Source organism: Stenella coeruleoalba, assembly GCF_951394435.1.
Source record: "Stenella coeruleoalba genome assembly, chromosome: 4".
NCBI classification, from domain to species: domain Eukaryota; kingdom Metazoa; phylum Chordata; class Mammalia; order Artiodactyla; family Delphinidae; genus Stenella; species Stenella coeruleoalba.
The window spans coordinates 899,243-924,589 of record NC_137149.1 but is presented as its reverse complement, the minus strand read 5'-3'; the positions used below and the strand labels follow the sequence as shown (position 1 = coordinate 924,589).

Below are 25,347 nucleotides of genomic sequence, written 5' to 3'. Positions count from 1 at the left end.
ACAGGGCGGAGTCGCCGGGAGACCGGAGAAGGCAAGAGACTTGCTCGAGGTCACACAGCGGGTCATAGGCAGGGTGCGGTGGGCGGCGAGGCCGAACCAGGGCTCCGGGCCGTACGGTGTGGGGAGTGGGGACCCCGAACGGCCGGGCCGCCGGCGGGGCCGAGCCCTTCGCGCCGGGCAGGCCACTCGCCCCTGCGCCGAGCGTGCCCTCCCGCTGCCTTAGGTCGCCGTCGCCGCCCGCCTTCGCCTTCCTGGACACTGGCTCACGCCCACCCCCCGCAGGCGCGCAGGTACGTGTGTTGGTGTAGCCCCGACCCCGGGGCCAGCACGGCGCACGCGCCGTCCGCCCGCCCGCTGCGGAAACAAGCCCCGGCATGCGCAGGCCCTGCCCCCTCGGCTGAAACCCCGCCCCACAAGGCACGCCCCTTCCGCCGTAAGTCCCCGCCCACCCGCCGACCGAGGCACCGCCCCCACGACATAGGCCCCGCCTCTCATGCGCTCGGAGCGGCGCGGCTGTGGGAAGGCGAGTGCCGGCCAGCTGATGGGCGGGGCGGCGGCGCGGGGCGGTGCCTGTGTCGTGGGGGCGGGGCGCCGGCCGCGGTCCTGTTGCCTCTGAGGCGCGACGTCCTTTGAGGGAGGAGCGCGGCCTGAGGGCCGGCGCCTCCCTCGTTCAGCCCGCCCGGCCGAGCTCAGGTGCAGGGCCCGGCGTGGCCCGCGAGAACCCGGGGCGTGCGTGCGCGCACCCGGGGCCGTGCGTGCGCCCGCCCGCGCGGGGCCGCGCGTGAACTTGGGCCAGAGGGTGCCCGCTCCTGTCAGCGCGCTCAGCCCGGCCCGCGCGGCCCGATGCTTTTCCACTCGCGTCGGTGCCGAGCGTTTTCGCCGCTGCACACGGAGAGCGCGGCGGGCGGGTCGCTGAGGGCGCGGGGACCCGGGGGCTCGCGACCTGGGGTTGGGACTCCTGCCGCGCGCACCACCCCCGGACCGGCCCGGGCCCCGGGCCCCCCACTCCCCGGTCCCCCTGCACCCCAAGACCCTGCGCACCTCGGGGCCCCCTGCGCGCCCCAAGAGCCCCGGGCCCCGGGCCCCCTGCGCCCCGAGAGCTCCGCGCACCCCGGGACCCCCGCGCTCCCCGAGAATCCCTGGCCTTGGGACTCCTGCGACCCGGAATCCCTGCTCCCCAAGAGCCCCGCGCCCCGGGACCCTCGCGCGCCCCGAGAGCCTGCGCACCCGGGGCCCCGTACACTCTACGCGCCCTTTGGCTGTAAGGGGCCCTGCCTGGGGCGCGCTGCCACTTGCTGAACCGACTTTGGGTGTCGCCTTTGCGAGCTGTCGTCGTTCCGGTACCGAGACGCGCGGCCTGAGCGGTTCCCGAGACTCATGTGCCTGTCATCTTGCAGCGAGAGAGAAGCAGGAAGTTGGACGTGATAAACTGTGCGTCAAGGGAGCCCAAAGGTGGACCCGCACGACGGGGGAGACCAGACCCTCCCCGGCGAACTGTGGAAGGTGATTGGAAGTGGATTCCGAAGCTGCTTTCTCTGCATAGACGAGGGTTGAGTCTCAGACTTTTCCTGGGAGTGGAGAGGGGTGCGTTAGGTAGATAGAGTGTGTTTTTCTTTATTTCTACTTTATTTTCCCTTTACTCCAAGTACAGTCGCAGATCTGAAGTGTTATGTCTGTGTTAAATTGACTCTAGTTGTTTGCATTTGGTCACGGGCTACCTGTACTTGACTCTAAGCGTCCACAACTTTACAATTCTTTTTAACTCAGTCACTCACTGCTTAATTGAGTATATGATGACCTCTCTGTATTGAGACCTTTTCTAGATAGGTTAGTTTGACTTCAAGAATGGCTTCAGCTTCACAATACTTATGAAATTTAACTTGAGCTTATAGGTTCTGCTTCTTCATCTCACTGTCTTATCAAAGCAGATCGGACAGGGAAGCGCAGCCTTAGCAGTCTGATGGTAGAAGGCCGGGAAACAGTTTGATTTTGAAGTTCTGGAATATTACCCCCCCAGTTGAAATTGAGATAGCAGTTGGTTAGGAACAGTGGCTTCTCTTTAAACTGGTCTCCTCCCATGGTTCACTGTCCAGAGAACCATTAGACCTTGGTTAAGGATCACGGGTGGGTGGCACGTGTGGTGTAAAGGGTTTGCTCTTTGGGTGGATCCCTACATTTTTTGACTTACTTTGGATTTGGGGAGAGGAGAGGCGTTCTCGTAGCTGCTGGGAATGTGTAATGGAGAGGCTGCCAACGTTATTGTCTTTTTTTCCTTTTTAAGTGGGTGCATCAGGACCTTTCCTGGTTATGGAGACATTTGCTCATGCACACCTGGGTGCACAGGGAGCAGGCACATAGGAGGCCTGTTTGTTTGCTGGTAGATAAAAGAACCAGGGCAACAGTGCGGTGTTTTTTGTTTATTTTTGCGGTACGCGGGCCTCTCACTGCTGTGGCCTCTCCTGTTGCGGAGCACAGGCTCCGGACGTGCAGGCTCAGCGGCCACGGCTCATGGGCCCCGCCGCTCTGCGGCATGTGGGATCCTCCCGGACCGGGGCACGAACCCGCGTCCCCTGCATCGGCAGGCGGACTCCCAACCACTGCACCACCAGGGAAGCCCCAGTCTGGTGTTTTTTACAGGTGCATTGCAGACATTCAAAAACAACTTTTTTTTTTTTAAAGCAAATTAAAATTTTTATATAAAGCCTTTTGGCTTTTTCTGCTGTAATATTTTTGAAAGGCAAGTGGACTTTGACAGTCTTTTAAGCGTTTGTTATAAGTGGTCGTAATTTAACACGTGTGCCGGGGACCCAGCACCTTCATGCGCGTTCCTTAATTTGATTCCTTGCAGCCTCATGATCTGGCTGGTCTTTCCCAGAGAGGTGACGTCACGGACCTGGGAGAGCCCAGCTCGAAGCAGGCCAGCTGGGGTCTGACCCTGGGTCCTCTGTCCAGCCGATCAGAGCCCACCCTACATCCTTTCTCAGAACGAACTTTCTGGGTGTGGTGTCTGTTCTGCAGCGTGGTGCACTCTGCACGCACTAGCAGGGAGGTAACGGTCATAGTCTCCTTTTTATTGATATCATGTAAGTTTCTTCTCTTTGTTGCCTTGCAAAGGTCACAGTTCAAACATGGTTTCCGGGCAACTTTAAACTAAAACTCCTGTTGTCTAAACCCTCCAGTTGTGTATTTTAATATTAGCAAGATGTTGGTTAGTTAGGACAGGTGATTTCTGTCTTCTTTTCTCGTTTTGTTTTGAAGTCTTTTCGAAAAGACTTTGGTGGCCTTGCGCACAGTTTTTCGGTGGCACTGACACAGGGCTGTCTTTGCCTCAGACTTTCCCAGGGGTCATGAGTGTGGCACCGAATGTGCCCTGTTAGGGAAAGCACCGAACCCCTGACGTGGACTCGTACCCCAGACCCCGCCAACTGAAAATCATCGGGCGTTTGCGGCGGCTGCAGTAACTTTTCCCTTGTGGCCTGTATGCAGCGTGGGGACATGGCCACTCCCCTTTCCTTCCCAGCCTCCATGTGCTGCAGGAGTGGTGACCGTGACTGGCTCCAGCAGCTCGCGGGGGACGCTTGGCTCCCTGCGCTTTGCTAAGTGTCACTGCTTTGGTTACTATGACAGCACAACAAATTCACTCCAAAACTGGTGGCTTCCAACAGCAACGCTCATTTATTACTGCTCAGGGTCTCAGGGCCCGGAATTTGGAGGAGCTTGGCTGGCCGGGGGCTGGGGCTGAGCGTCCCTTCGGGGGACATCCTGGCTCCGGGGCTGGGAAGATGTGGGGAGCGGGGTGGCCGGCCTCTCCGTCACTGTGATCGCCCCGTGCGTGGTGCCTTCAGGGTGTGTCCCTAAAGGCACCAGGCCTCTGCAGCGCCCGGAGGTCGCCTTGCCTCTGTCCGGTCGAGGGGCCCCTCAGCTCCACCTTCTCCTGGGGGCGCTGAGACCGGCACACAAACAGTACTAGTTAATAACTCACGTCCAGTCAGGGTCCAAGTTCTGCTCGCGTGTTCTTGGTGAGGAAACGAAAGAAAATCTCTGAGAAGCTGGAGGTGGTGCCGCCGTGCCGGCCTCGAGCTTGTGACTGCGCGACGCGCCTGGAGCTGGGGACACGCTGCTGGGTCTGCGGCGCCGGGGGCTCCGTGCTGTCTTTTCTGTGAAAACCCCGGAACCGATGCTTTTGGGTCTAAAGTGGCCTGGCTCTGGCCTCCCCGCGCTCTGGCACCACTGACTGAGCAGGTCCTGGAAACTTTTCTCCCCGTTTCGTGCTGCAGGAGCTGGCGGGGGAGCTGGAACAGCCTGTCCAGAGCCCAGGCTCGGGCCCGGGGTCTGGGGTGCAGCCAGGGCTGGGTCCGGCTTGAGGGCTGGAGGGAGGCTGCATTTCCAGTGGCCCTGTCCCCCCGCCCCCAGCCCGGGCTGCTGCCGTCTGCAGCCTGCTGTCCACGTGGATCCACCTGTTCCTCCCCGAGTACCGGGTGGCCCTCGATGGAGATGCCGTGCAGGCCCCTCCCAGCGTGAAAGGGGAGCAGGGTGATGGGCACAGGGGACACCTCCGGCCTGAAGCTGAGTCCAGCTGAGCAGAGTTGGCTGAGGGAACCGAGACACTATAGCAGGGACAGGACGAAGAAACTGTTAGGAGGAGAGCCCTGTGCTGGGTCAGAGCCTCATAGATGAGCACACACGGAGGCTCACGGTGCTCAGAGGCGCGCCGGGGCCCTCGGGTTAAACAGGGGAGCAGAAATAAACATGTCACTGGAAGGCGTGGAAGATGAGGTGTTGGCCATTGTGGAAACAGATCGACAGCAACAAAAACGAGACAGAGACGGACGATCAGGGAGGGCCAGCCCAGGAGCGCAGCGCAGAGCACCGGCTGTCCCTGAAACAGACCAGGGGCAGGGGGGACGGGAGGGGCTCGGCAGTGATGCTGTCGAACCTCCGAGGCCCCAGTGGCTTGGGTTCCTGGTTAAGAAGACCCTGCTCAAGGCCCTGTGTATGTTTCCCGGCCCTGGGAGACAGAAGAGTCAGAAAGTCCGGCAGGCATCCAGGGAGGAGAGAAGGGGCGCGGGCATCACACGCCTGCCAGGCACCCTGCTCAGGAAGCCACAAGGTGAGGGTGAGGCCCAGGGCCCAGCTGGCCAGCGCCACTCCGGCCTGAGCAGAGGCCGGGGGTCCAGGAGCACACGGCCTAACGGTTGTCCTGACATCTTTGACCAAATGAAGCTTGCTTGCCGAGTTGATAATTCTTTGGGGGAGTTTGAGGGCAGAGTTTGTATCGGGCAGAAACTTTGTGTAGGAGAAAAAGGAGGCAATTATTAACCTGAGGAAACGGGCTCCCTGTGTGGCTCAGCTGGGGATGCTGTTTACAATGACAGAGTGATGTCGGCGATGACTTACGGAAGTGTTGGTGGGCCGCGCTGGGAGGCTGGGAGGCGGGGGGGGGCAGGGAGTTGGTGCGGGGACGTGCTGGCAAGACCTCAGCCCTGATGCTCCCCAAGTCAGAGACAACCAAGGACAGCTGTGCGCATGCACCGTCCAGCATGGACTCGGGGTGCGAGTGCAGAGCTGCGGGGAAGTGCCCTGGCAGAGGCACTGCTGGTGCCCGTCCTCTGCGTTACAGAAATGCAGCAGTGTTGGCTTTTAAACCTGTGCGTTGCCGTGGTACGATAGACGTGGCTTGTTGTGGGCTGAATTGTGCTGAAATCCTAAACCCCAGTGCCTTGGGAATAGGATTGTTGCACGTAATTAGTTAAGGTGAACTCATGCTGGAGGAGGGTGGCCCCTAATCCGAAACGACTGGTGTCCTTATAATAAGGGGGGTTTTGGACACAGACACAGTGAGAGTGAGGCTGCCACAGGCCAAGGAGCTACCAGGAGCCGGGGCAGAGCCCGGAACAGACTCTTCCCCGGCGCCTTCAGGGGAAGCACAGCCTCCAGAGTCGGGAGACAGTAAGTGTCTGTTGCTTAAGCCCCCAGCGTGTGGCCGCCCTCAGACACTCATATATGGCTTCACAGATGCTGTCTGACTCTATGTCAATAAACCGAAATGAAAAGAACAGAAAAGCAGAGCCACTTTGGCGCCCTTGTGGAGGCTGGAGTCCAGAGGATGAGATGGGCCAGAGCGGCCGGCCGAGAGGCCCTCAGAGTCTGGGTTGGGCCACGCGCGGGGCTGCCCGTTGGGCACTTGCTGTGTGCGTGACACCCCTGGGCCTGGAGAGTGCCTGTGTGGGGACGTGAGGGGCCAGGAGGCCCAGAGTGAGGATTTTGGCCTCTGTCCCGCAGCCACGCAGGGTGTTTCTGGTGGTTGGAGCCCTGTGGCTACTTCTTGTTGCCAGCTGAGGGCTGCTGAGTGGACGGGAAGGGACAGCTTTGCTGCTGCGGCTGCCCAGGCTCACAGGGGTGGGCAGGGAGAGGAGCCCTGGGAGGTGGGCAGCCGGGTCACTGGTTTGCTTGTGAAGAAGGACCAGCGCCTTTGGAGGGAGGACAGCGGCTTTGAATTTCTCACGGTAGGAAAAGTGGCGAGGCGTCCACAATTGGGCCTCCTCTGCGGCGGGTCCGCCTGACACGGGAGGAGACTGTCCCCTGGTCAGGGGATGCTCCAGTGTGTGTGCGTGGGGTCTTGGAGCTTCTGAACTGGGGCTGTGGGTGGAGTCAAAGGTCACCTGTGCTTCCAGGGGTGCCGAGGAGCCCTGGCCACACGTCTGCCTCAGTCGTCCTAGGGCTTGTGGGACGGAGCCTCTGTTCCCCGGCCCTCAGCGCCCGGCCGGCAGGGCCGGTTAGTTCTCTCACGTCTGGCGTCTGCGTCCACCTGGGCCCCCAGGGTCCTGGGTTTGTCCCTCTGTCCTGGTACCTCCTGCTCAGATTTCAGTGTTGGCTCCATCGTCCTCCCAACAGGCCGCCCTGCCATGGATGGGGTCCTGCTCGCTTCCTTCTAGCACCTGCCACCAGCTGGCATTGTTCCCAAGGCGAGCTTGCCTCCCTCAGGGCCAGGACGCTGTCCTGAGCTGCTCCAGCCCCGGCTCATCATGCTGACCGTTGAGCAGGGACGAGCAGGGCATTATGCATTGTGCCCGTGAGGTTCCATCCTGATCGTTTGATTTCTTATAAGGGGAACTGGCGTGGCCTTGAGGGTTGACACAGTGTGTCCTTCCAAAAGGTCTGCTCAAGTCCTGACCCCACGACCTTTACATTAAGATGTAAATTAAGATATAGTCATACTGGGGACTTCCCTGGTGGCGCAGTGGTTAAGAATCCGCCTGCCAATGCAGGGGACCCAGGCTCGAGCCCTGGTCCAGGAGGATCCCACATGCCGCGGAGCCACTAAGCCCATGTGCCTCAACTACTGAGCCTGCACTCTGGAGGCCGTGAGCCACAACTACTGAAGCCCGGGCACCTAGAGCCCGTGCACCACAACGGAGAGTAGACCCCGCTCACCACAGCTAGAGAAACCCTGAGCGCAGCAAAGAAGACCCGACACGGCCAAAAATAAATAAATATTTTTAAAAAAGGAGAAAAAAAAGATGTAGTCATGCTGGATTAGGGTGGACCTCAACCCAATCACTGGTGTCCTGATAAGAAGAGATACAGAGATACAGGACACACAGGAGAGGCTGCCTGAGGATGGAGGCGGAGGTGGGTGTGATGCCGACAGAACCAAGGATGCCAAGGACCGCTGGCCACCACCAGAGGCTGGGAGGGAGACAGGGAGCGGATCCCCCCTTGGAGGCCCCAGGAGGAGCCAACCCTGCCGACACCTCGACTTCTGGCTTTGGGTCTCAGAACCCGGAGGAAGTAGGTTTCTGCTGTCCTAAGCCCCCCGTTTTCGGTTCTTCGTGGGGGCAGCTCCGGGGAGCTGGGATTTGAATCTGCATATTAACAACTGTGAGTGGCACGCGTTCCTTCCCCAAGACGACAATGAAAACGTTACCCAGGACGGTCGTTCTCCTCTGCCCGGTGCTCAGCCCCCACCCCCAGCCCCGGGCGGGCAGCTGGGCGTCCCCACTGGGCGTCTCTTGCTTTGTCCGCAGCTGCTGCGCCCTGCGCGCACCGGCCCGCAGCAGCCGGGAGCCGTGTTTGCGCTGACACTGTTTTGTTGCCTTTCTTGCACGTCTGCAGTGGTGGCGGAGGACCATTCCACGTGGAAGCTGGCCGTGCCCCCTGGGGGCCGCGTGGCTCCTGGCGTCCGTGTCGGACGTGGCGCAGCGCGAGGGTCGGATCGGGACCCGAGGTGCTGGCTCTGACCGCTGTGCTGATGCAGATGTCAGGCGTTGTCCCCTGGAGCCCTTTTTCTGACCCAGGACCTCGTGTCCTCCCAGGGTCGTCAGCAGGGCAGGACTCCCTCGTGTGCGTCTCTCCCGGCCCTGACACTGCTGATTGCTGCCCGTCACTTCGCACAGTTCACCTCATTTGGGTTTGTCTGACTTTTCCTCACAGCTAAATCCAGCTTCTGTGTTTCTGACAGGAATCCCGTGTCCCATGCTGTCACTATGCCCTGGAACAGGCTGTGCTCACCTTGGCCTCTGGCTTTCGCGGTGGCCTCCAGGCTCCTGTGCTGTGAGGTCCACGACGGAGAGCCTTGCAGGGAGACCCTTGGGGGCCCCATGAGGCCTCCAGGCTCCTGTGCTGTGCGGTCCATGATGTGCCTTGCAGGGAGACCCTTGGGGGCCCCGTGAGGCCTCCAGGCTCCTGTGCTGTGCGGTCCATGATGTGCCTTGCAGGGAGACCCTTGGGGGCCCCGTGAGGCCTCCAGGCTTCTGTGCTGTGTGGTCCACGACGGAGAGCCTTGCAGGGAGACCCTTTGGGGCCTTGTGAGGCCTCCAGGCTCCTGTGCTGTGTGGTTCACGACGGAGTGCCTTGCAGGGAGACCCTTGGGGGCCCCGTGAGGCCTCCAGGCTTCTGTGCTGTGCTATTCACGACAGAGAGCCTTACAGGGAGACCCTTTGGGGCCCTGTGAGGCCTCCAGGTGCCTGTGCTGTGCTATTCACGACAGAGAGCCTTTCAGGGAGACCCTTTGGGGCCCTGTGAGGCCTCCAGGCGCCTGTGCTGTGCGGTCCACGATGGAGCGCCTTGCAGGGAGACCCTTGGGGCCCCGTGATACCCTGCCTCTCCTCGTGCTTCCACCCACTGGCTTTAGCTTCAGCGATGATTCTTGCCTGGAACTTTATGCGGTGCTTTTCAGGTGGTGATTTAAAAGACATTCCGTCCTTCCATCTACATGTCTTAGTTGGCATTCTACCAAAAGGAAGAGCTTCCCCCTCCCCAATTTCCTTACCTTTTCAATTATTATTTATTTATTTATTTTGCAGTACGTGGGTCTCTCACTGTTGTGGCCTCTCCCGTTGCGGAGCACAGTCTCCGGACGCGCAGGCTCAGCGGCCATGGCTCACGGAACCAGCCGCTCCGCGGCATGTGGGATCTTCCCGGACTGACGCATGAACCTGTGTCCCCTGCATCGGCAGGCGGACTTTCAACCACTGCGCCACCAGGGAAGCCCACCTTTTCAATTATTTATTTCAGCGTGGATTTGTGCATCTTATTTTTTCTGTGGAGTATAGTCCACTTGCCTCGTTCGCTTCGCAGCTGCCCTGGGGGCCCTGTCACCACTCTCTGCTCCTGTCCTGATGCTCTGGCACCTGGAGATGCCCCAGCCTCCTCTGGTCGTTTCCCTGCCCCAGCCCTGGACATCAGCCATCTCTCCAAGGACCGTGGGGCCTGTTTTTAAAGTACTAGTTGTTTTATTATTTTTTTCAAATTTTGCCGTGGCTGCTGTTACCTTTCTAGGGTTTTGTGTGCCGTGTGCCACGAAGAGGGTTTGACAGGAGGGTCTGAGAGACCCCCGAGCGCTCGGCTCGGGGCAGAGGGCAGAGGAGGACGCTGCCCCCTTGCCGTCTGTCAGAGGGCAGTGCCGTGGGCGTCGGGGGGTTGCAGCAAGGGAGGCTGATCTGTCACGTGTCGGGATGAAGGGGCCCTCGTAAAGCCCCTCTCCTGTGAGGGATTTCTGAGTGGGGCCCAGGTGGCTTTGTGGGGAGCGGCAGGGGGAGCTGTTCTGTGGCTTGGCTGGTCCTGCCCAGGGACTGGGGGCTGGCGGTGGGCGTGTGGTGTGGCCAGCTCTGATCCGGTTCCCAGGTTCGCAACGCATTGAAGCAGAACTACTGCCGATGCAGAGCTGCCCCCTGGGGAACTGCTGGCCCTGACCCTCCTGTCTGGGCCTTGGGGTCCCCGGCTGTGCTGGAAGAGGTGGCCATCTCTACTTAGGACGGGGAGCCCAGGGCTGCTGTCAGCGCCAAGCATGCTGGGTGCTGAAGACCCCGTGGACGGGCTTCAGGCTGAGGGGCACAGACGTGGGCGCCGTGGATGGAGAGCAGCTCTCCTGGCCTAGAACCAGTCCTGGGTGTGGATGGGGCCTCTGGTCGGGGCGAGCTCACGGCCTCTGGGAGGCAGTTAGGAGCCGGGCTCTGAAGATTATGGAGTTCCATCACTGCTGTCGTGTTTAATTTCCAACAGCTCTTTTAGTTTCCTCTAAATGTTCCCTTTTAGCGATCTTACTGTGTAGGTACGGCGCCTTCTCGCTCGGAAGCTCTCGTCCTCTGGCGTCATCTGTTTTCTCCAGTTGCTGGGGTCTTCCTGTCTGTCCGCCTCTGTCTGTGGCTTCCTGGGCTGGGGGCCCTCAGCAGCTGCTCACGGGGGCAGCGGGCCACTGAGAAGGGGGTGCTTGCGTGGCGGGTGGGTGGCCGGCCCTCTCCCGTCGGCGTCTGCGGGGAGCCGGGTCCTCCGAGCGTCCCCCCCGGGCCACCGCCAGCTGGGTCTGCTGCCAACTCTGCACCCCCGCCCCCCTCCCAGGAGGGAACCCCAGCTTCAGTTGGGGGCGGGGCTCTCACTGGCCAGGTGGGGCGGAGGGGTGTCTAACTGCTGCGGTCAGTGGTCAGCGGTGACTGGTCAGCGGCCAGGTGGGTCCGGCCGTTCACGGCCAGCTCGTTTCCGGGGTCTCGCTGCCGCTGGCTGAGGACTAGGTTTCCAGCAGCTTCTCGAGTCCGAAGCGTGGCGGTCGCGCCTCCTCCCGTCTGGCGCCTGTGTTTGGAGCAGGGGTGGGGAGGCCTCCCTCGCTGGCTCTCATGCGTGTCCACCTGCCATCCTTCACCCAGACCGCTGCTTTCATTACATTTTCCAGGAGAGAGCTCTTGTGGTAGTTTTCACGCGGGAGGGTCTTTGTTAGGCAGCGAGATCAGAATATTCACACACGCAGTCCTGGCGGGTGACAGAGTCATTAGCTCAATGGCTTTGCCTGTAATCCTTATGATGGTTTGTGTCTCTTTGCCAGAAACAGGCACGAGGCTCTGAAGAACCCTCGGGAATGGATCGCTCGTCTTTAAAATGGAAACGTACCCTTGAGGGTTAGCTCAGAGCCAGCAGCGGCCCGGGCCTCCCGAAGCCTGATGTTCCAGAACCCCAGGGCCTGTCGGCGTGGACAGAGGGCACGGGCCCCAGACCATGGTCACCCTCATCACTGAGAAGCTGCAGAACCAGAGCCTGGATGACCTTGCCCGCAAGAGCTACGATGCCGGCCCGGTGAGCTGCCCGGCCCGTGTTGGGGGCGCTGCCTGGGCTGGGCCCCAGCTGGGGGAGAGGATGGGGGGAGGTGAGGAGGGAGGGGGCGGTGTCCCAGGGAGGCTGCGGCGCCTTCGCAGCCCCCAGAGCCCGTCAGCGTCGTGATGGTGGGTCCTCAGCCTCATTAAAAACAAACTTGGAAAGCCTAAGCTACACATAGACGCGTACGGTCCTGGGCGCTGAGTGGGCAAACGTCCACCCTGGTCGGCAGCCGGGCCCGCCAGACGCTGCCCGTGCCTCCGGGCGCCGCCCCTCCTGAGAGCTCCTCTTGAATTGTGTCTCTGTGGGTTAGCTTTGCCCGAGGTGGAGCCGATTTCTAGGGCCGTGTCGCCATGACCTTCAGCTCACACCCTGCCTGGTTAAACTGGAGTCCGGAGGGAGGCGGCTGAGCGTCCGCACCTGCCTGGTGCTGGGGGCCGTGCCTGAGCGTCTCCCCGGGCGGGTGCTCAGCGCCGTCGTGTCGCCCGCACCCAGCCCTTGGCCTGTTGTCGCCTGTGGTGTCCTGCAGGGAAGGGGGCACGCGAGCGGGTTTCGCTGTAGAGAGAGCATGACAAGAAAAGTCCCACTTATAACTCTTCCCGTTGTGACACATCATTTCACCTTGTGTGACTTCCCCACACGTCCTTCTGGACAGGATGCACGTGTGTGGGAAATAGTGCCTTTCTGTACCCGTGGGCGTTTCACTGAGCTCCTGGTGAGGCTCGCTGACGCGTCCGTGGGGTTCCTGTGCTGTGGGTGCATAGACGTGGCTTAGAGCACCTGCTCTAACATTCACTTAAAAAAAAAAAGAGGGAATTCCCTGGTGGCCTAGTGGTTGGAATTGGGCGCTTTGACTGCCCCAGGGCCTCGGCTCAGGGAACTGAGATCCTGCTAGCTGCGCAGCCAGAAAAAAAAAGAAAATACGAGGTGTAATTTACATAGCGAAAGACACCATTCAGTGTATCTTTCTGAGCAAGAAAGTCCCCGTCATCTCTATCACTGTTTGATTGTGGGCTCGGGGCGCCCCAGAGAGCAGGGCAGCTGTTCTCGATGCTGGGGTCGAGGCGAAGCAGATGATGCGCTGGGGACAAGTAGAGTGGGGAGGGGCGTTGGGAGTTGACGCAGGGCTGGAATTCGGTGGAGCAGAGGCTGTGGGCGGTGAGCCAGCTGGAGCCTGGGCCGGACGCGGGAGTGAGAGGGTAGCAGGGCCCACAGGCCCCAGAGCTTGGTGGGGACGCAAGCCCTGTGGGGACAGGAGCCGGTGGGGACACGAGCCTGGTGGGGACGGGTGCTTGGCGTCCGTTCTCAGTGAGGGCCAGGGCTGGAGCAGAGGCCATGACTCGGGTCAGGGGAGCAGGCCCCCTCTGCTGCAGGGCTGTGCTGGGGGCCTGGGAAGGGCGCCAGGTGGAGGAGTGAGGGGGGGTGCAAGGTCAGGGAGGGTCAGCGTGTGCTGGCCCCCGTGGACGTACCCTCAGCGTGCTGTGTGTGTCCTCCAGCACGTCCGGCTGTGCAGGTATAGTTGGGTTGGCAGAGAGCTCAGCTTTTAAAGCCTTGAGTTTAAAAAGTACTTTTTTATTGAGGTGTACGTTTCATCTAGTGAAATGCGCAGATGGGGTTTGGTGTGGATTGGGTGAGTTTGCCAGTCGTGTACGCGGTAACCTTGTCACCGTCACTGCAAACCTCTCCACCGCCCCGGGAGGTCCCCTGTGGCCCCACGTGGCTTTGCTGTCCCAGAAGTGCCAACATGCAGCGTGTACTCCTGGAGACTGGCTTCTCCACTCAAGGTGAATGAGCGCCCCTGGGTTCACTGTGTGGATGGCGCATCAGGAGCTGTTCCTTCACTCTGTTGAATGGTCCGCGTCTCCTGTTGCCAGACACTTGGGATGTGTCCACGACTGGCTGTTAAGAATGACACCGCTGACTGCGTTCGCGTGCAGGCCTCTTGTGGAAGTCTGTTCCCACTGTGTTAAGCGAAGCCCTGCCCAGAGGCCCGTCAGTGCCCCAGCCGTGCCGTCTCCCTGGTCGGGAATGGTGGTGTCTGCTCACGACTCTGACCGCGTGTCCCTGATGACCAGTGAGATCAGGGCCATTTCCTGTACTTACTGGGTGTCTGTATGTCGTTTTTGCTGTCCTTTTGCTCATCTTTCTTTTGGGTTGTGTGCATTTTTCTCACTGGTTTGTAGGAACTCTTTGTATATTCTGGATACAAGTCTTTTCTTGGATGTGTGTTTTGCCAATATTTTCTCTTATTCCATGGTTTGCCTTGTCACTTTCTTTCTTTTTTTAAAAAACTTTTATTTATTTTTGGCTGCGTTGGGTCTCATTGCTGCACGTGGGCTTTATCTAGTTGCGGCGAGCAGGGGCTGCTCTTCGTTGTAGTGCGCGGGTTTCTCATTGCGGTGGCTTCTCTTGTTGTGGTGCACAGGCTCTAGGTGCACAGGCTTCAGTAGTTGCAGCATGCAGGCTCAGTAGTTGTGGCACATGGGCCCTAGAGCGCACGAGCTTCAGTAGTTGTGGCGCATGGGCTCTAGTGCATGCGGGCTTCAGTAGTTGTGGCTCACGGGCTTTAGAGCGCAGGCTCAGTAGCTGTGGCACACGGGCTTAGTTGCTGCGTGGCATGTGGGATCTTTCTGGACCAGGGATTGAACCCGTGTCCCCTGCATTGGCAGGCGGATTCTTAACCAATGCGCCACCAGGGAAGTCCGCTTGCAGCCCTCTATGTCCTTTACTTAACCGAATAACTGTGAGGCTTTAAAAAATCCTGATTAAGAAAAGAAATGTATTCGGGGCCCATGTTTTTCTTTTTAATCACCAAGAAAGACAGTGTTGGGGACAAACAAGTTTATTGCAGGGATAAAACACAGGCCTATTTCTTGAGTTGGAACTCTTTCTGAATCCGCATGTGTAAACCCACAGCACTGAAACTTCTTTCTCTTCACTTTCAGTATTCTGCCCAGAAACTGAACACCAGTGGCCACTCGTTCCCTTCTGAGACCGACGGTAAGTATTTAAAAGCGCCAGCGGGTCTTTCTGGGCTGCTGTGGGCCAGGACCCCGTGAGCAGGGCCGGACGGGGAGGCTGACACGGAGCGTGGGGCCCCTGCTGCGCCCCCTCCTCTGCTGGCCTCTCCCTCCTCTGGGCAGCGGTGCGGGTTGGAGAGCTTCCTTTCTGGAAGCGGCCTGGCAGTGCAGACCTGAAAGGCCCGCCCGGTGGGGTCTTGTGGCCACCAGGGAAAGGACGGGGGTCCGGCGGTACGCACGGCCTGTGCCGCAGCGCTGGTGTGGCGCACACCCGGCCAGCGGTGGGAGCCGGGGTTGTGCGTGCCTGGAGGGCCTGGGTCTGCCGGACCCCTTCCCTGCACCGCACGCCCCTGCCACGTGTGCCCTGTGGTCTGAATGGGCCTAGGAGGCTTGGCCGCCCGAGCGTAAGTCTGTTTGCGTGAGTGTGAGTGTGGGCGCCGTGGCCCCTGTGACGAACTGTGGCTGGTGTCCGTGGTCTCCGTGAGGTGCTAGTGGTGCGACTTCAGGCCGGACAGTCCAAGTGGCATCCAGGTCTTCCCCTGCGGCCCTGCTCACCTCCACGGGGACGCTGTGCTCGGGTCCCTCCGGGCTGCTCGGGTGCAGCTGTCACCAGGGTCTCGGGTGGTACGGGCCCGCACGTGGCCCTGGGCACCGTCTCCGTCCCACACAGGGCCAGTCCTGGCTCGGAGCCCCTCGGGCTTCCCGTAGGCCACGGAGCCAGCCCTGCCGTCCTTTCTGACTGACTGTGCGTCCTCGTGACCTGGGGTCACCTAGGGCCTTTGCTTGTGCCTCTCCCAGCGGCGGGTCCTGGCCTCCATGCCAAGGCCCCTCAGCTGGGGGTGACTGCAGAGCAGCTGGGCTGGAGGGGCTGCTGGCCGCCCCCGGGCCAGGTCATCAGGGCTCGGGGCTCCCCCAGCCCTGGCCCCACTCCCCTGGCTGCCCCCGTGCCCAGGTATGCTGCCTGCGTGAGCCCATCTGTGTCGAGCTGCTGACCCCTGTACGCTCGGCCTCTCGAGTGACCCTTATGCCCCCGTCTGATGACGAGGAAGCTGGGTCTGTGGTGTCAGGTTCCCCGTGCCCCTAGGCGTCCCCACCGTGGTGTGAGCTGCGACTGTGCAGGGCAGGGGCGGGGAGGAGGGGCATCCCACGAGCAGGGCTGGGCCCACCCTGAGGCCAGGTAGGGCTGAGGGCGCGGGGGGCGTGCGCCCCTCACCCGTCTCTCCTTCGTGTTTCCCCAGAAGACAAGCACCCCTGGAAGGTCGTCGGTGGAGGACAGCCCGTTGGAAGCCAGGGGGCCGCGGGCCCTGCCATCCCCTTCCCTCCTGGCCCCTGCAGCCCGAGCGCCAGCCTGGGTGCGGTCAGTGCCAGGGACCTCAGGGACGGCGCAGGGCCGCCCTCAGCACCCCCCACCAAGCGACACTGCCGCTCCCTGTCGGAGCCCGACGAGCTGGCGCGCTGCCGGTCCCCGTGGCGCCCCGGTGGCTCCAGAGTCTGGGCTCCTGTCTCCAAGCGGCGGTGCCACAGTGGCGGGAGCGCCACGCTGCAGGCTGGGAGCGCCTGGTCGCCGGGCCGAGCCCTCTCCGCTGCCAGCTCCGCCTCACCCCCCGCACCCCGGCCGGCCTCGGCTTTGGCCAGCAGCGGCCTCCTGGCCCTGGGTCCGGCTCGGCAACCCGCCGGACCTCGCTGGCCCTCGCCGCGCCGCCGCCTGTCCCTGTCACAGGAGCACCTGTTGCCAGTGGACGCGGCCCCACCCTCAGCGGGCAGCACGCCCGCGTCCACGCCTGCGTCCACGCCCGCGTCCACGCCCGAGCTGGGCCGCCGCCGGGGCCTGCTCCGCTGCCGCTCTCAGCCGTGTGTGCGCGCGGGCGGGAAGGGCCAGCGGAAGCGCAGGCGTGAGGAGGATGCCCGCTGGCCGCGCCCGGCCCTGGACTTCCTGAAAATGACGCGGGTGAGGCTCCCTCTTGCATCCAGTGCAGGCGCCCCCTCCATGGGGCGGGGCGCTTATGGGGGGATCCGCCCCCACGCGGGCCTGGGCTGCCCTTTGCAGGGTGGAGACAGGAGCCGTTGGTCAGGGCGTCGAGGCTGAGCAGGCGCCGTCCGCCACCAAGCCTTTCCTTGCCGTCCTTCGCGGAGCCCGCCACCAATGACGCCTCTTTGGAGAAGGTGTTGTTCAGAGTTTGGGTTGTGAACCAGCTTGAAGATTCTGGTGTCCGGGGTCACCGCCTGCCCCTCCCATGCTGTTTTCTGATCGCGGGCAGTTCAGAGCAGAGTTAAAGGAAAGAGCCGGTTTCCAGAGGTCTGACCTGTGCATCTTTGCAGGGGGATGGCAGGACCTTCTGGGGGTGCTGAGGAGCAAGGACGGGGCTCTGGCGTGAGAAAAGGGAGAGGACGGCCTGCAAGGCCCCCTCATCACAGAGGCGGCTGTGCCTGGGGTCCTGGCGGGGGCGCAGGAGCCCGCAGGGTGGGACTGAGGTCGCCGTGGTCCACAGAACCCAGGTGGGATCCAGGCTGCACGATGCCGTCTACACCCACTCTCGACTTCACTGTCAGCTTTACCTTTCCTGACTGGTGGGTTTTCTGGAAGGTTCTTCCCAGTGGTGGGGAGGGAGCTCCCAACCCACACTTGCTGGCTGTGAAGTTTCCGCGGAGAGCTGGGGTTTAGGAAGGGGGTGTTCCGCGCCTTGCCACATGCCGCGGAGGAAAGCTGGCCGTGAGCCCGATACGCACCCCCAGCTCCGAGTACTGCAGCGTCTGCGGGCCCCGAGGGGGCAGGACTGTGGGGATGTTCCCACCAGGGACTCCAGAGTAGGCAGGGGGAGCAGAGCAGGGGGAGCCCTCACTGCTGGGTGGGCGTGCCAACCCCTCAGACCAGGGAGGGGGCAGGGATAGGGTGAGGAGGAGGGTGTCAGGACCACTGACCACAGATGTGTGTGGACCCAGCCTGGCAACTCTCGGGTTGCTGAGCTCTGGGCCAAGCATGGTCGCGATCGCCTTGTGATGGAGAGGCTGCCGTGCAGGGCGGCTGGTGGGGGAGCAGAGAGGAGACGGGAGCTGGGGTGTGGGCAGGACAGGGACAAGCCTGGGGAGGGCAGAGGCTCCTCCTGTTACGGGCGCGTGGCTGTGGTCCTAGAGCTAGCTCCCCTGCGCCCCTACCACGCAATTCCCGGGCCCAGCAGTCTCGTCCTGTGTCCCCTTCCTTCTCCAGCCATTCTGCCCCAGGCTCCTGGCAACCTCTCTCGTGCTCATGGGTGTCTGCCTCTGATTCAACCCTGATGTCCCCAGCAGAGCCATCTCTGAAATGAAAGTATAAGATAGTGTATCAGTCATCTGTTGCCTCGTAACAAACAGCCCACATCTAGCAGCGGAAACAGCACACGTCTGTGCTATGTTCTCGTGGGTTGGGCACCCAGGAGCGGCTCAGCTGGCCGGTTCTGCTCAGGGACTCCCCGAGGTCACGGCCATGCTGTCGGCCAGGGCTGTGGGCACCTAAGGCTGGACTGGGGCTGGGGGAGCCACCTCCCAGCTCCCTCACGTGGCGGAGGTTTGGTGGGATTGCTGGAAAGCCATCTGGGCCTGGGGTGGATGTGGATTTAAACAGAGCCGCACCCACTTTCTCCAGTCAGGATCTAGTAGGGTTTTCTGTTTCTTCAGTTTGTTTTGAGTATTTCTGGGGACTTGTCTGTTACAGTTAAGGTTTCAGTTTTGGGTACAAAGTTGCTCATTGTACTTCTCAGGCCTTTAAAATTTGTAGTCTGTACTTTTTTATCTTTAATGTGAATGATGAAGTGTGTGTGGCTAGGAACATGGCAAACAGATCACAACGGCCACCTGTTGAAAAGCATCTGGTGAAGAACCTTCCCCCCGTGCCAGTTCAGATCCCCATTTTGAGGCGTGGGGTCAGTTCCGGGCCGGGTGCAGAGGTCAGTGCCCAAGTGGGCCCCGCAGCCAGTCGGCAGCCCCTCCGTCCCTCACCAGACGACGTGACTGTGACCTGTGTGGACTCACACCGCCTCTGAAACTGAATGCCTGGGTTTTCCCACCACACACCTGCTGTTCTCTGCAGACACCAGCCGAGTGTCCAACAACTCACTTCACTTCTGAGACGAACTACCTGGGGTTAGTGCAGACCCTGCAGGTCAACGCTCAGCCCCACAAGACGGCCCCACTTCAGGCACCAGCCCCAAGTCCAGGGCCTCCTGTACCTATAAATAGGGGGCTCCCACGACCCCTCCTCAGGGTCCATCATTTGCTATAATGGCTCACAGAACTCGGGAAAGCACCTTATTTACGACACCCGTTTATCATAAAGGCTTCAACACAGGAACTGCCAGATGGAAGGGATGCGTAGGGCAAGGCATAGGGAGGGCGCAGAACCTCCACACCCTCTCCAGGTGCACCACGCTCCCAGCACCTTGACGAGCTCACCTAGGAACCCCACCGTTGAGGGGATTTTATGGAGGTTTCGTTGCATCGGTGTGATTGATTAAGCCATTGGCCACTGGTGATTAACTGGGTCCCAGGAGGTGGAGGTGGGGTGGGCTGAAAGTCCGACCCTGGAATCCCAGGCTTGGTTCCGCTGGTGACCAGCCCCCATCCTGAGGCTGCTGCGGGGTCGAGTCGTGTTGGTGTGTGGTTGGAAGGGGCTCCCCCGCCCCCGTCACTCAGGGAACCCCGAGGAGTTTAGAGCTCTGAACCAGGCACCCGCAAGAAGACCAAGTATGTTCCGTACTCCATCACGATGTTACAACGTACCTAGAAAACGCGATTATTTCAAACATCAGAGGAGTGAGGTGACAGTGGCCAAGCGGTCACGGGGTCTGAGTGGCGAGGTTCGGGCCTCCCTGCGTTTGGGGTGTGGGGCCTGTAGGGCGGCAGGCCCGCTGCGGCGCGCTGCGCGGGGAGCGAGCTGAGAGTGTCGTGGGTGTTTGCTGCGGGGCTGCAAGCGGGGGGGCCAAGCACCGTCTGCAGGAGTGACTTGAGTCCCTGGTCCCGGTCCCTCCCTTGGGCTGGCCGCGGTGGTCACTGGGCTCTGCGGGCGGCTGGGGCATAGAGGACCCGCCATCACCAGGCGTCCCCTCCGCGCAGGACGTCGCCTCGGGGAAATGCCCGTCGCTCAGCCTGGACACCTGGCGAATTCTGTCCGTTTGTACCTGGAGACCCCCAGGTTTCCTGTCCCTTAGTCCGTCTCCCTTCCACGAGGCTTCCTGGGCGCGGGAGGAGCCCCGAGAGGTCAGAGTGCACAGGCCCCTGGACACAGCGCTGGGGCTCCACGCTGTCGAAGGCCGCCTCCCGCCCGGGCCTGCCGCCCGCAGCTGCCTGGAGCCGCCAGGCCTGGGAGCTTGTTGGTCAGCTGGTTCCCACTGCTTTCTCACAGAAGCAGGCTCTTGGTTCTTGTCCTTATTTTTGTGTCATGCACACAGTGCCTTAGAGATTGTGGCCGGAATGTGGCTGTGAGCTTTCCCTGGGGAGGGACCCCCACGAGGCCAGGGCGCTGACGTGCCTCCCCAGTGGCCACAGGGGCGGCCGGGCCCTGACTCCCAAGTCTTGTGTGGATGTCACTGGGCCGGTGAGAGGGCGGGGGGCCCGGCACCGAGAGGTCAGGCAGTCGCGGCCTTTTCACGGCCTCCTGGACTGAGGGGGGCAGAGGGTGAGCAGGTGGGGCTGGGGGCCTCGCCCTAGCCGTCCGTCCACCAGCCCAGGGTGGGGGAGGGCACCATGGGAGGGTCCGGCAGAGGCGGGGAAGACCCGGGGCGGTGGTGGTTGACCTGCAGCTTCTGTATTTGTGAGGCTAGTTCCCTGTCCACGTGTTTCAAGTTCGTTTTCTGAGCAGCTCGTGTCTGCCTTTCATTTCGTCCTTTTTATTCGTGCTGTAGTTTCCCCCAAGTTGAATAAACAGACCGTGTCATGGTAGATGTACTCTGTCTAGTCTGCTTTAACCTGTTCGCTTCTCCCGATCGACTGTCGCATGAGCGTGTTGCTTTAGACGGACGTGGAAGGTGATGAATGTAAAAACCGCGCGTGGCGGGTACACCCATCTCTCTTGCGGAGGGGACGCTGTGACCGCTGTGGGTGGCACTGTGGGTGGAGGTGTGCCCAGCGGCCTCGGGGCCACGCTCTCTCCCCTCTTCTGAGAAGGTCAGTGCCAGGGTCAGGCGAGGTGCCAGACACTCAGGGCCCAGGGCACGAGGCATGAGAGAGGCTGTGTTCGTAATGCCCCCGTGCCCTGTTGCTGAGGTCACCACGGGGCTCTCGCTGGTGAAATGAGGGTCCCCGGGCACTGCAGGCCGCCCAGCAGGAGACACCGCGGTGGTACCATCCTGGCTGTGCCACCTGGTGACGGACCCCCCGGCTGGTGTCTGGGCCTCCAGAGAGACCCAGAGACAGGTGGCCGTCCACTGCAGAGTGGACTCGCCAACCCCGAGACCCAGGGGTCAGCCTTCCTTGTCACCATCTCTTTCGCGCACGGCTTCTTGAGGAAGGAGCGGGGTGGCATGGATTCAGAGGCCTTGCACGTCCTCTCCCGTTGCCCAGGACCGGCCCCTTCACACTCCAGACGCTGCCCTCAGCTTCCGGGCCCCGCACCATCCCGTCTGGTCCTGGTTCCCCAGTCTCCTCTCTGTCCTCCAAGCATTTCGTGAGGACAGACCTCGTGTGTCTGTGTTTGTCGGTTGTGCCGGGTCCTTGGGGGTCAGTCGGGTGCAGGGGGCCCCCGCATTGCTGGGGAGATGATTTCGGGGTGTGATATTCTTCAGTCTGCCTTCTGGGGCCCCCGGCCTCAGAGGGTGGGCCTCCTGACTGGTCCCCTCTTTCCCTTTGCCGGTTCACAGATGGAGGATCTTATCCCTGGGTGTTGGGGGTCTGGTTTTGGGGACGTTTTCTTTGTCTTGCATCGCCTGTTTCCTCCAAACTGCTTCCTCTTTTGGGTTGTCCTCACTGCTGCCTTACATAGAAGATGCTGTCCCCAGGTGTTTGGTAACGTTGGGACGCCTGCCTGCGTTTAAGCCGGGGACCCAAAAGCCGATCGGCGGCCCCATGTGCCTGGGTGTGGCCCTTCGGCCATGAGCTTTTTGTGGGGTGCTGGGACCCCCCAAGTCTTCACCCCCAGTTCCACAGGAGAGGCCTCTTCCAGTGCTGCCTGGGGAGGCTGGGAGTCCAGACGGGGTGCCGACCCTCAGGCGGCCCCCGTTTCCGCATGTGTCCTGCTCGTGGTGGACAGCCCCGTCCCCCCAGTCCTGTGGTGTCCACCGGGCCGGCCTCCGCCCGTGGTGGGTGAGGAGGGCCTTGGCTCGGCCAGGTCGGCCGCGGTGCGTGTCCAGGTTCCTCTCCTCGGCTGGAGCCCAGGCTGGACCTGCGCCTGGGTGCTGGGCTCCAGGGGCTCCGGGCAGCCAGAGGCTCCCGCCTGGGCTGTGGCCGTGGCCTGTGGGCAGGGCCAGCTCTGGTCTGGAGCATGGACTCCAGGGCTGTGCTTCCAGGAAGAGACCTGACGAGCCTGCGGCTGGGCCGGGCCGGCCGTTTGCTGGCAGGATGGTGTCAGTCTCACGGGGCCTCTTCACTCCAGCCGCGGAGGGTTGAGCGCAAGCTCTTACCCGCGTCAGTTGGGTGGTCTGTGGTGGGCGCATCCCCCAGGCTGTTTTGCACACAAGGTGAAAGACCCTCTAAAACTGAGGGCCCCTGATTCAGAACTCAAAGTTTTGACCTTTGATTGTTTTTGTAAAATAAATAAATTTATTTATTTATTTATTTATGTTTAGCTGCATTGGGTCTTCGTTGCTGCGCGCGGGCTCTCTCTAGTTGCGGCGAGCAGACCCTACTCTTCGTTGCGGTGCACAGGCTTTCCATTGCGGGGGCTTCTCTTGTTGTGGAGCATGGGCTCTAGGTGTGCGGGCTTCAGTAGTTGTAGCACGTGAGCTCAGTAGTTGTGGCGCACGGGCTTAGTTGCCCCACCGCCTGTGGAATCTTCCTGGACCAGGGATCGAACCTGTGTCCTCTGCATTGGCAGGCGGTTTCCTAACCGCTGTGCCACCAGGGAAGTCCTGACCTTTGATTTTGAAAAGATATTTTCTGTTCATCTGCTTAGATGCAGGTCACCGTCAGACCAGAGCAGGACCGTCCGGCAGCGAGGGTCACACGTGTCAGGTCAGGCCCTCTGGAGCCTTGTGACGCCCCCTTTGGGCTCTTCAGTGTGGAGAGTCAGTGGCTTCGAGCTGTGCGTGGCCTGAGCCGGGAGTGTCCAGAGCTGCCGCATTCACGCTTGAGCCGCAGTTGTGGTCGTAGGCGGGCCTCCGTCCTGGCCACCGAGAGGACCTGTGGGCCGTGGTCCTCCCGCCAGCTGTCAGGTTACTACCGTCTGGGTAGGGCTTCGACTTCCATGCTGTGAATCAAAAGGAGAATTTTGTAGGTGTAGATGTGAGGAAGGACACGTCGGCTTCTGCTGCTGTGGGTGCAGGGCTGGGCCCGCCGTGCTGTGGGGTCTGCGTACGAAAGTGACCTTGACTGTGGCGTCCACCTTGATTTGAATGAAGGAGAAATTATCTCACGCGTCCTCATTTTGTGACCAGGGCTTGTGACCAGTTGTCAGATCTTCAGGGACTTGACTCTTCAGTGTTACTTCTTGGCGGCTCACTCTTTCCAGTAGGACAACAGCCGAAATAAGGCCGTTGGTCTGGTGGAGCTGAGTGGCACCCCCGAAAGCGCTGGTTCCAGAGGGAGCTGCGTGTGTGGTTCTGGGGGGCCTGTTCCAGGGAGACGTGTGTCCAGGAGCCTGACCGCGGGAGGCCTGGGGGCACCCTTGCCCCGTGGCCGCCACCCCCACACACGTCGCCATGTCGGATTCTGCTAATGCCCTGAGAAGCCCCAAAACACGTGGTGACGTGTCTGCGGGGCAGGGTGGGCAGCCCAGGGGTGACGCCTGGACGCGCCGTGGACAGCACGTGGCGCTGCACGAAGCTGCAGGACCAGGAGTTCAGGGAGGGACCGGGGGCAGCGGCAGACCATCGGCAGAGCGGCTCTCAGCTGGGCGCTCTGGGCCGGCCGGCTGGGGGCGCAGGGCGGGGAGATGCCCGCCAGGCTGGAGGGGGTGGAGGCTCAGGGGAGGCCCCCTGCGTAGGGTGTGCGTCTCAGGTGTTCTAAGGTGAGGACAGTTGCGGCGTGTCGGTGTTGAAAGCGGAACCATTGGAAGAGGGAGGGCTGAGGGGAGAGGAAGGTGGGCACCGGGGGTGGCTGTGGGGCTCGCCTGGCAGGAGCTGGGGGCCCTGGCGGGGGTCCCCCGAGGCAGGCTGTGGAGGCGGGCGCCGGCTGGGCTGACGAGCGGGGCCGTTGTTGCGCGAGGACCCCGGACCTCCGGCCAGTCCTTCCGCAGGTATTTGATGGGATCGTGGACACACCTCCGGCCTCTAGTCCCCGGGCCCTTGTCCCCCATGCGCCGGGTCTCAGTGGGGCCATGGCCCTGGGCAAGGCAGGGGCGCGGGCAGGCAGGGCTCTGAGAAAGTGGCCCCGAGGGTGGGAGGGCGTGTGGCGGGGCCCAGGGAACCGAGGACGCCTTCTGTGACCTCGGGGACCCCTCTTGGTGGGATGCCACCTCCCCTGTGGCCTCCTGGAGATGCTTCAAGCCTGTGTCTTTTCTGTTGCAGACGTTAAAAAATTCAAAAAGCCTTTGCTCCCTCGATTATGAAGACGAGGATGAGGAAGACACCCAAGTGAAGACAGCCGTGTCCTCCCCGTGCGACCCGCACGGCCCCATGAGCACCGCTGCGCCCAGCCCCGGCGACGCCGGCCCCAGCCCGGGGGTCTGGCGGGGGTGGGTGGCCGGTGAGGGCGAGGGTGGGAGTGGCGGGGACCCAAGTGACTGGGACAGCGCTGGGGAGGAGGGCATCTTCCCCCTGGGCCGCGGCGAGCTGGACCTGGAGCAGATCGAGAACAACTGACCGGCAGGCGGGGGAGCCCCGGCTCTTCCCCGCGAACGCGCTGTTTTGAACTCAAGGTGTCGCTTTGATCCAGTCTTTCCTAAAGAAGTGTTCTGCGTTTTTACGGCGTTTACGGTTCCGAGAAAGCGTCTCTATTTTGAAGTGAATTTTCGTGAGGGCATTCTGTTAACAGGGTCTGTGCACAGACCCTGGGGTGGGTTTGCGTTCCTTTGGTGAAACGCCTGCTGTGAAGGGCACTGCGCGTGGTTCAGCTGCTCGGAAACACTGGGCGCGTGGCCGGCCCCTCTGTGGACGTGGTCGTCGTGTGCCGGGCTGTTTGGAGCAGGGCCGCGTCGCTGAGGACTTGGAACGGGCCGTGAGGACGTGGTCCTGGCAGCCCTGCTCTGTCACTTCAATAAAAGGCATTCATTTGCTTTGCGGTGTGGCTTCTGCCGCTCGCTTTCCTCCCCAGGTCACGTAGGCCTGGCTGGCCTCGCGTCTCTTTTTGTTCATTCTAACAATAAAATCATAGGCTTTCTACCAAACACGTTGATCCAAGGAACTTTGGGTAAGAGGAAGGATTTGCGATAGCCAAAGGAGACATTTATAATCTTTGGAGAAGTATTCTTGCTTTTCTTTCCTGAGAAAATCGTCGTGGGGCCCTGTTGTTAACTGGAAGCACCTTCTGAAGTGGTTTGGGCTTAGCTGGGGGCCGGGCAAGGCTGGGAAGCGTGCTCTTCCCCATGGGCCCCCCATTGGCCCTGCCCTGCGAGGTGGGGGGCAGGGTCTTTGAGCGCTGCGCGGCCGCCTGCCGGGCACCCACCCACCTCGTGCCTCTTGGG

General features: G+C 61.5%; 1 protein-coding gene across 3 annotated transcripts; it reads left to right on the top strand.

Annotated features, from left to right (window-relative positions):
- Positions 1-476: 476 nt before the first annotated feature.
- On the top strand, positions 477-25,347 carry FAM53A (family with sequence similarity 53 member A). 3 transcript variants are annotated; one of them, XM_079919885.1, is made up of 6 exons: positions 477-693; positions 1,398-1,503; positions 11,318-11,565; positions 14,529-14,583; positions 15,842-16,551; positions 24,233-25,347. In XM_079919885.1, the coding sequence occupies exons 3-6, from the start codon at positions 11,488-11,490 to the stop codon at positions 24,524-24,526; spliced, it is 1,137 nt and encodes a 378-aa protein (XP_079776011.1). In that variant the 5' UTR covers positions 477-693; positions 1,398-1,503; positions 11,318-11,487; the 3' UTR covers positions 24,527-25,347. The 3 variants fall into 3 exon arrangements, with proteins under 3 accessions (XP_079776011.1, XP_079776010.1, XP_079776012.1); XM_079919884.1 differs by lacking the exon at positions 477-693 and having other exon boundaries at positions 711-1,503; XM_079919886.1 differs by lacking the exon at positions 477-693 and having other exon boundaries at positions 711-1,584.

Coding starts and splice junctions, on each gene's coding strand:
- FAM53A (XM_079919885.1), top strand. CDS start 11,488: ATGGTCACCCTCATCACTGAGAAGCTGCAGAACCAGAGCCTGGATGAC. Junction 11,566..14,528: donor AGAGCTACGATGCCGGCCCG/GTGAGCTGCCCG, acceptor CTTCACTTTCAG/TATTCTGCCCAGAAACTGAA. Junction 14,584..15,841: donor GTTCCCTTCTGAGACCGACG/GTAAGTATTTAA, acceptor GTGTTTCCCCAG/AAGACAAGCACCCCTGGAAG.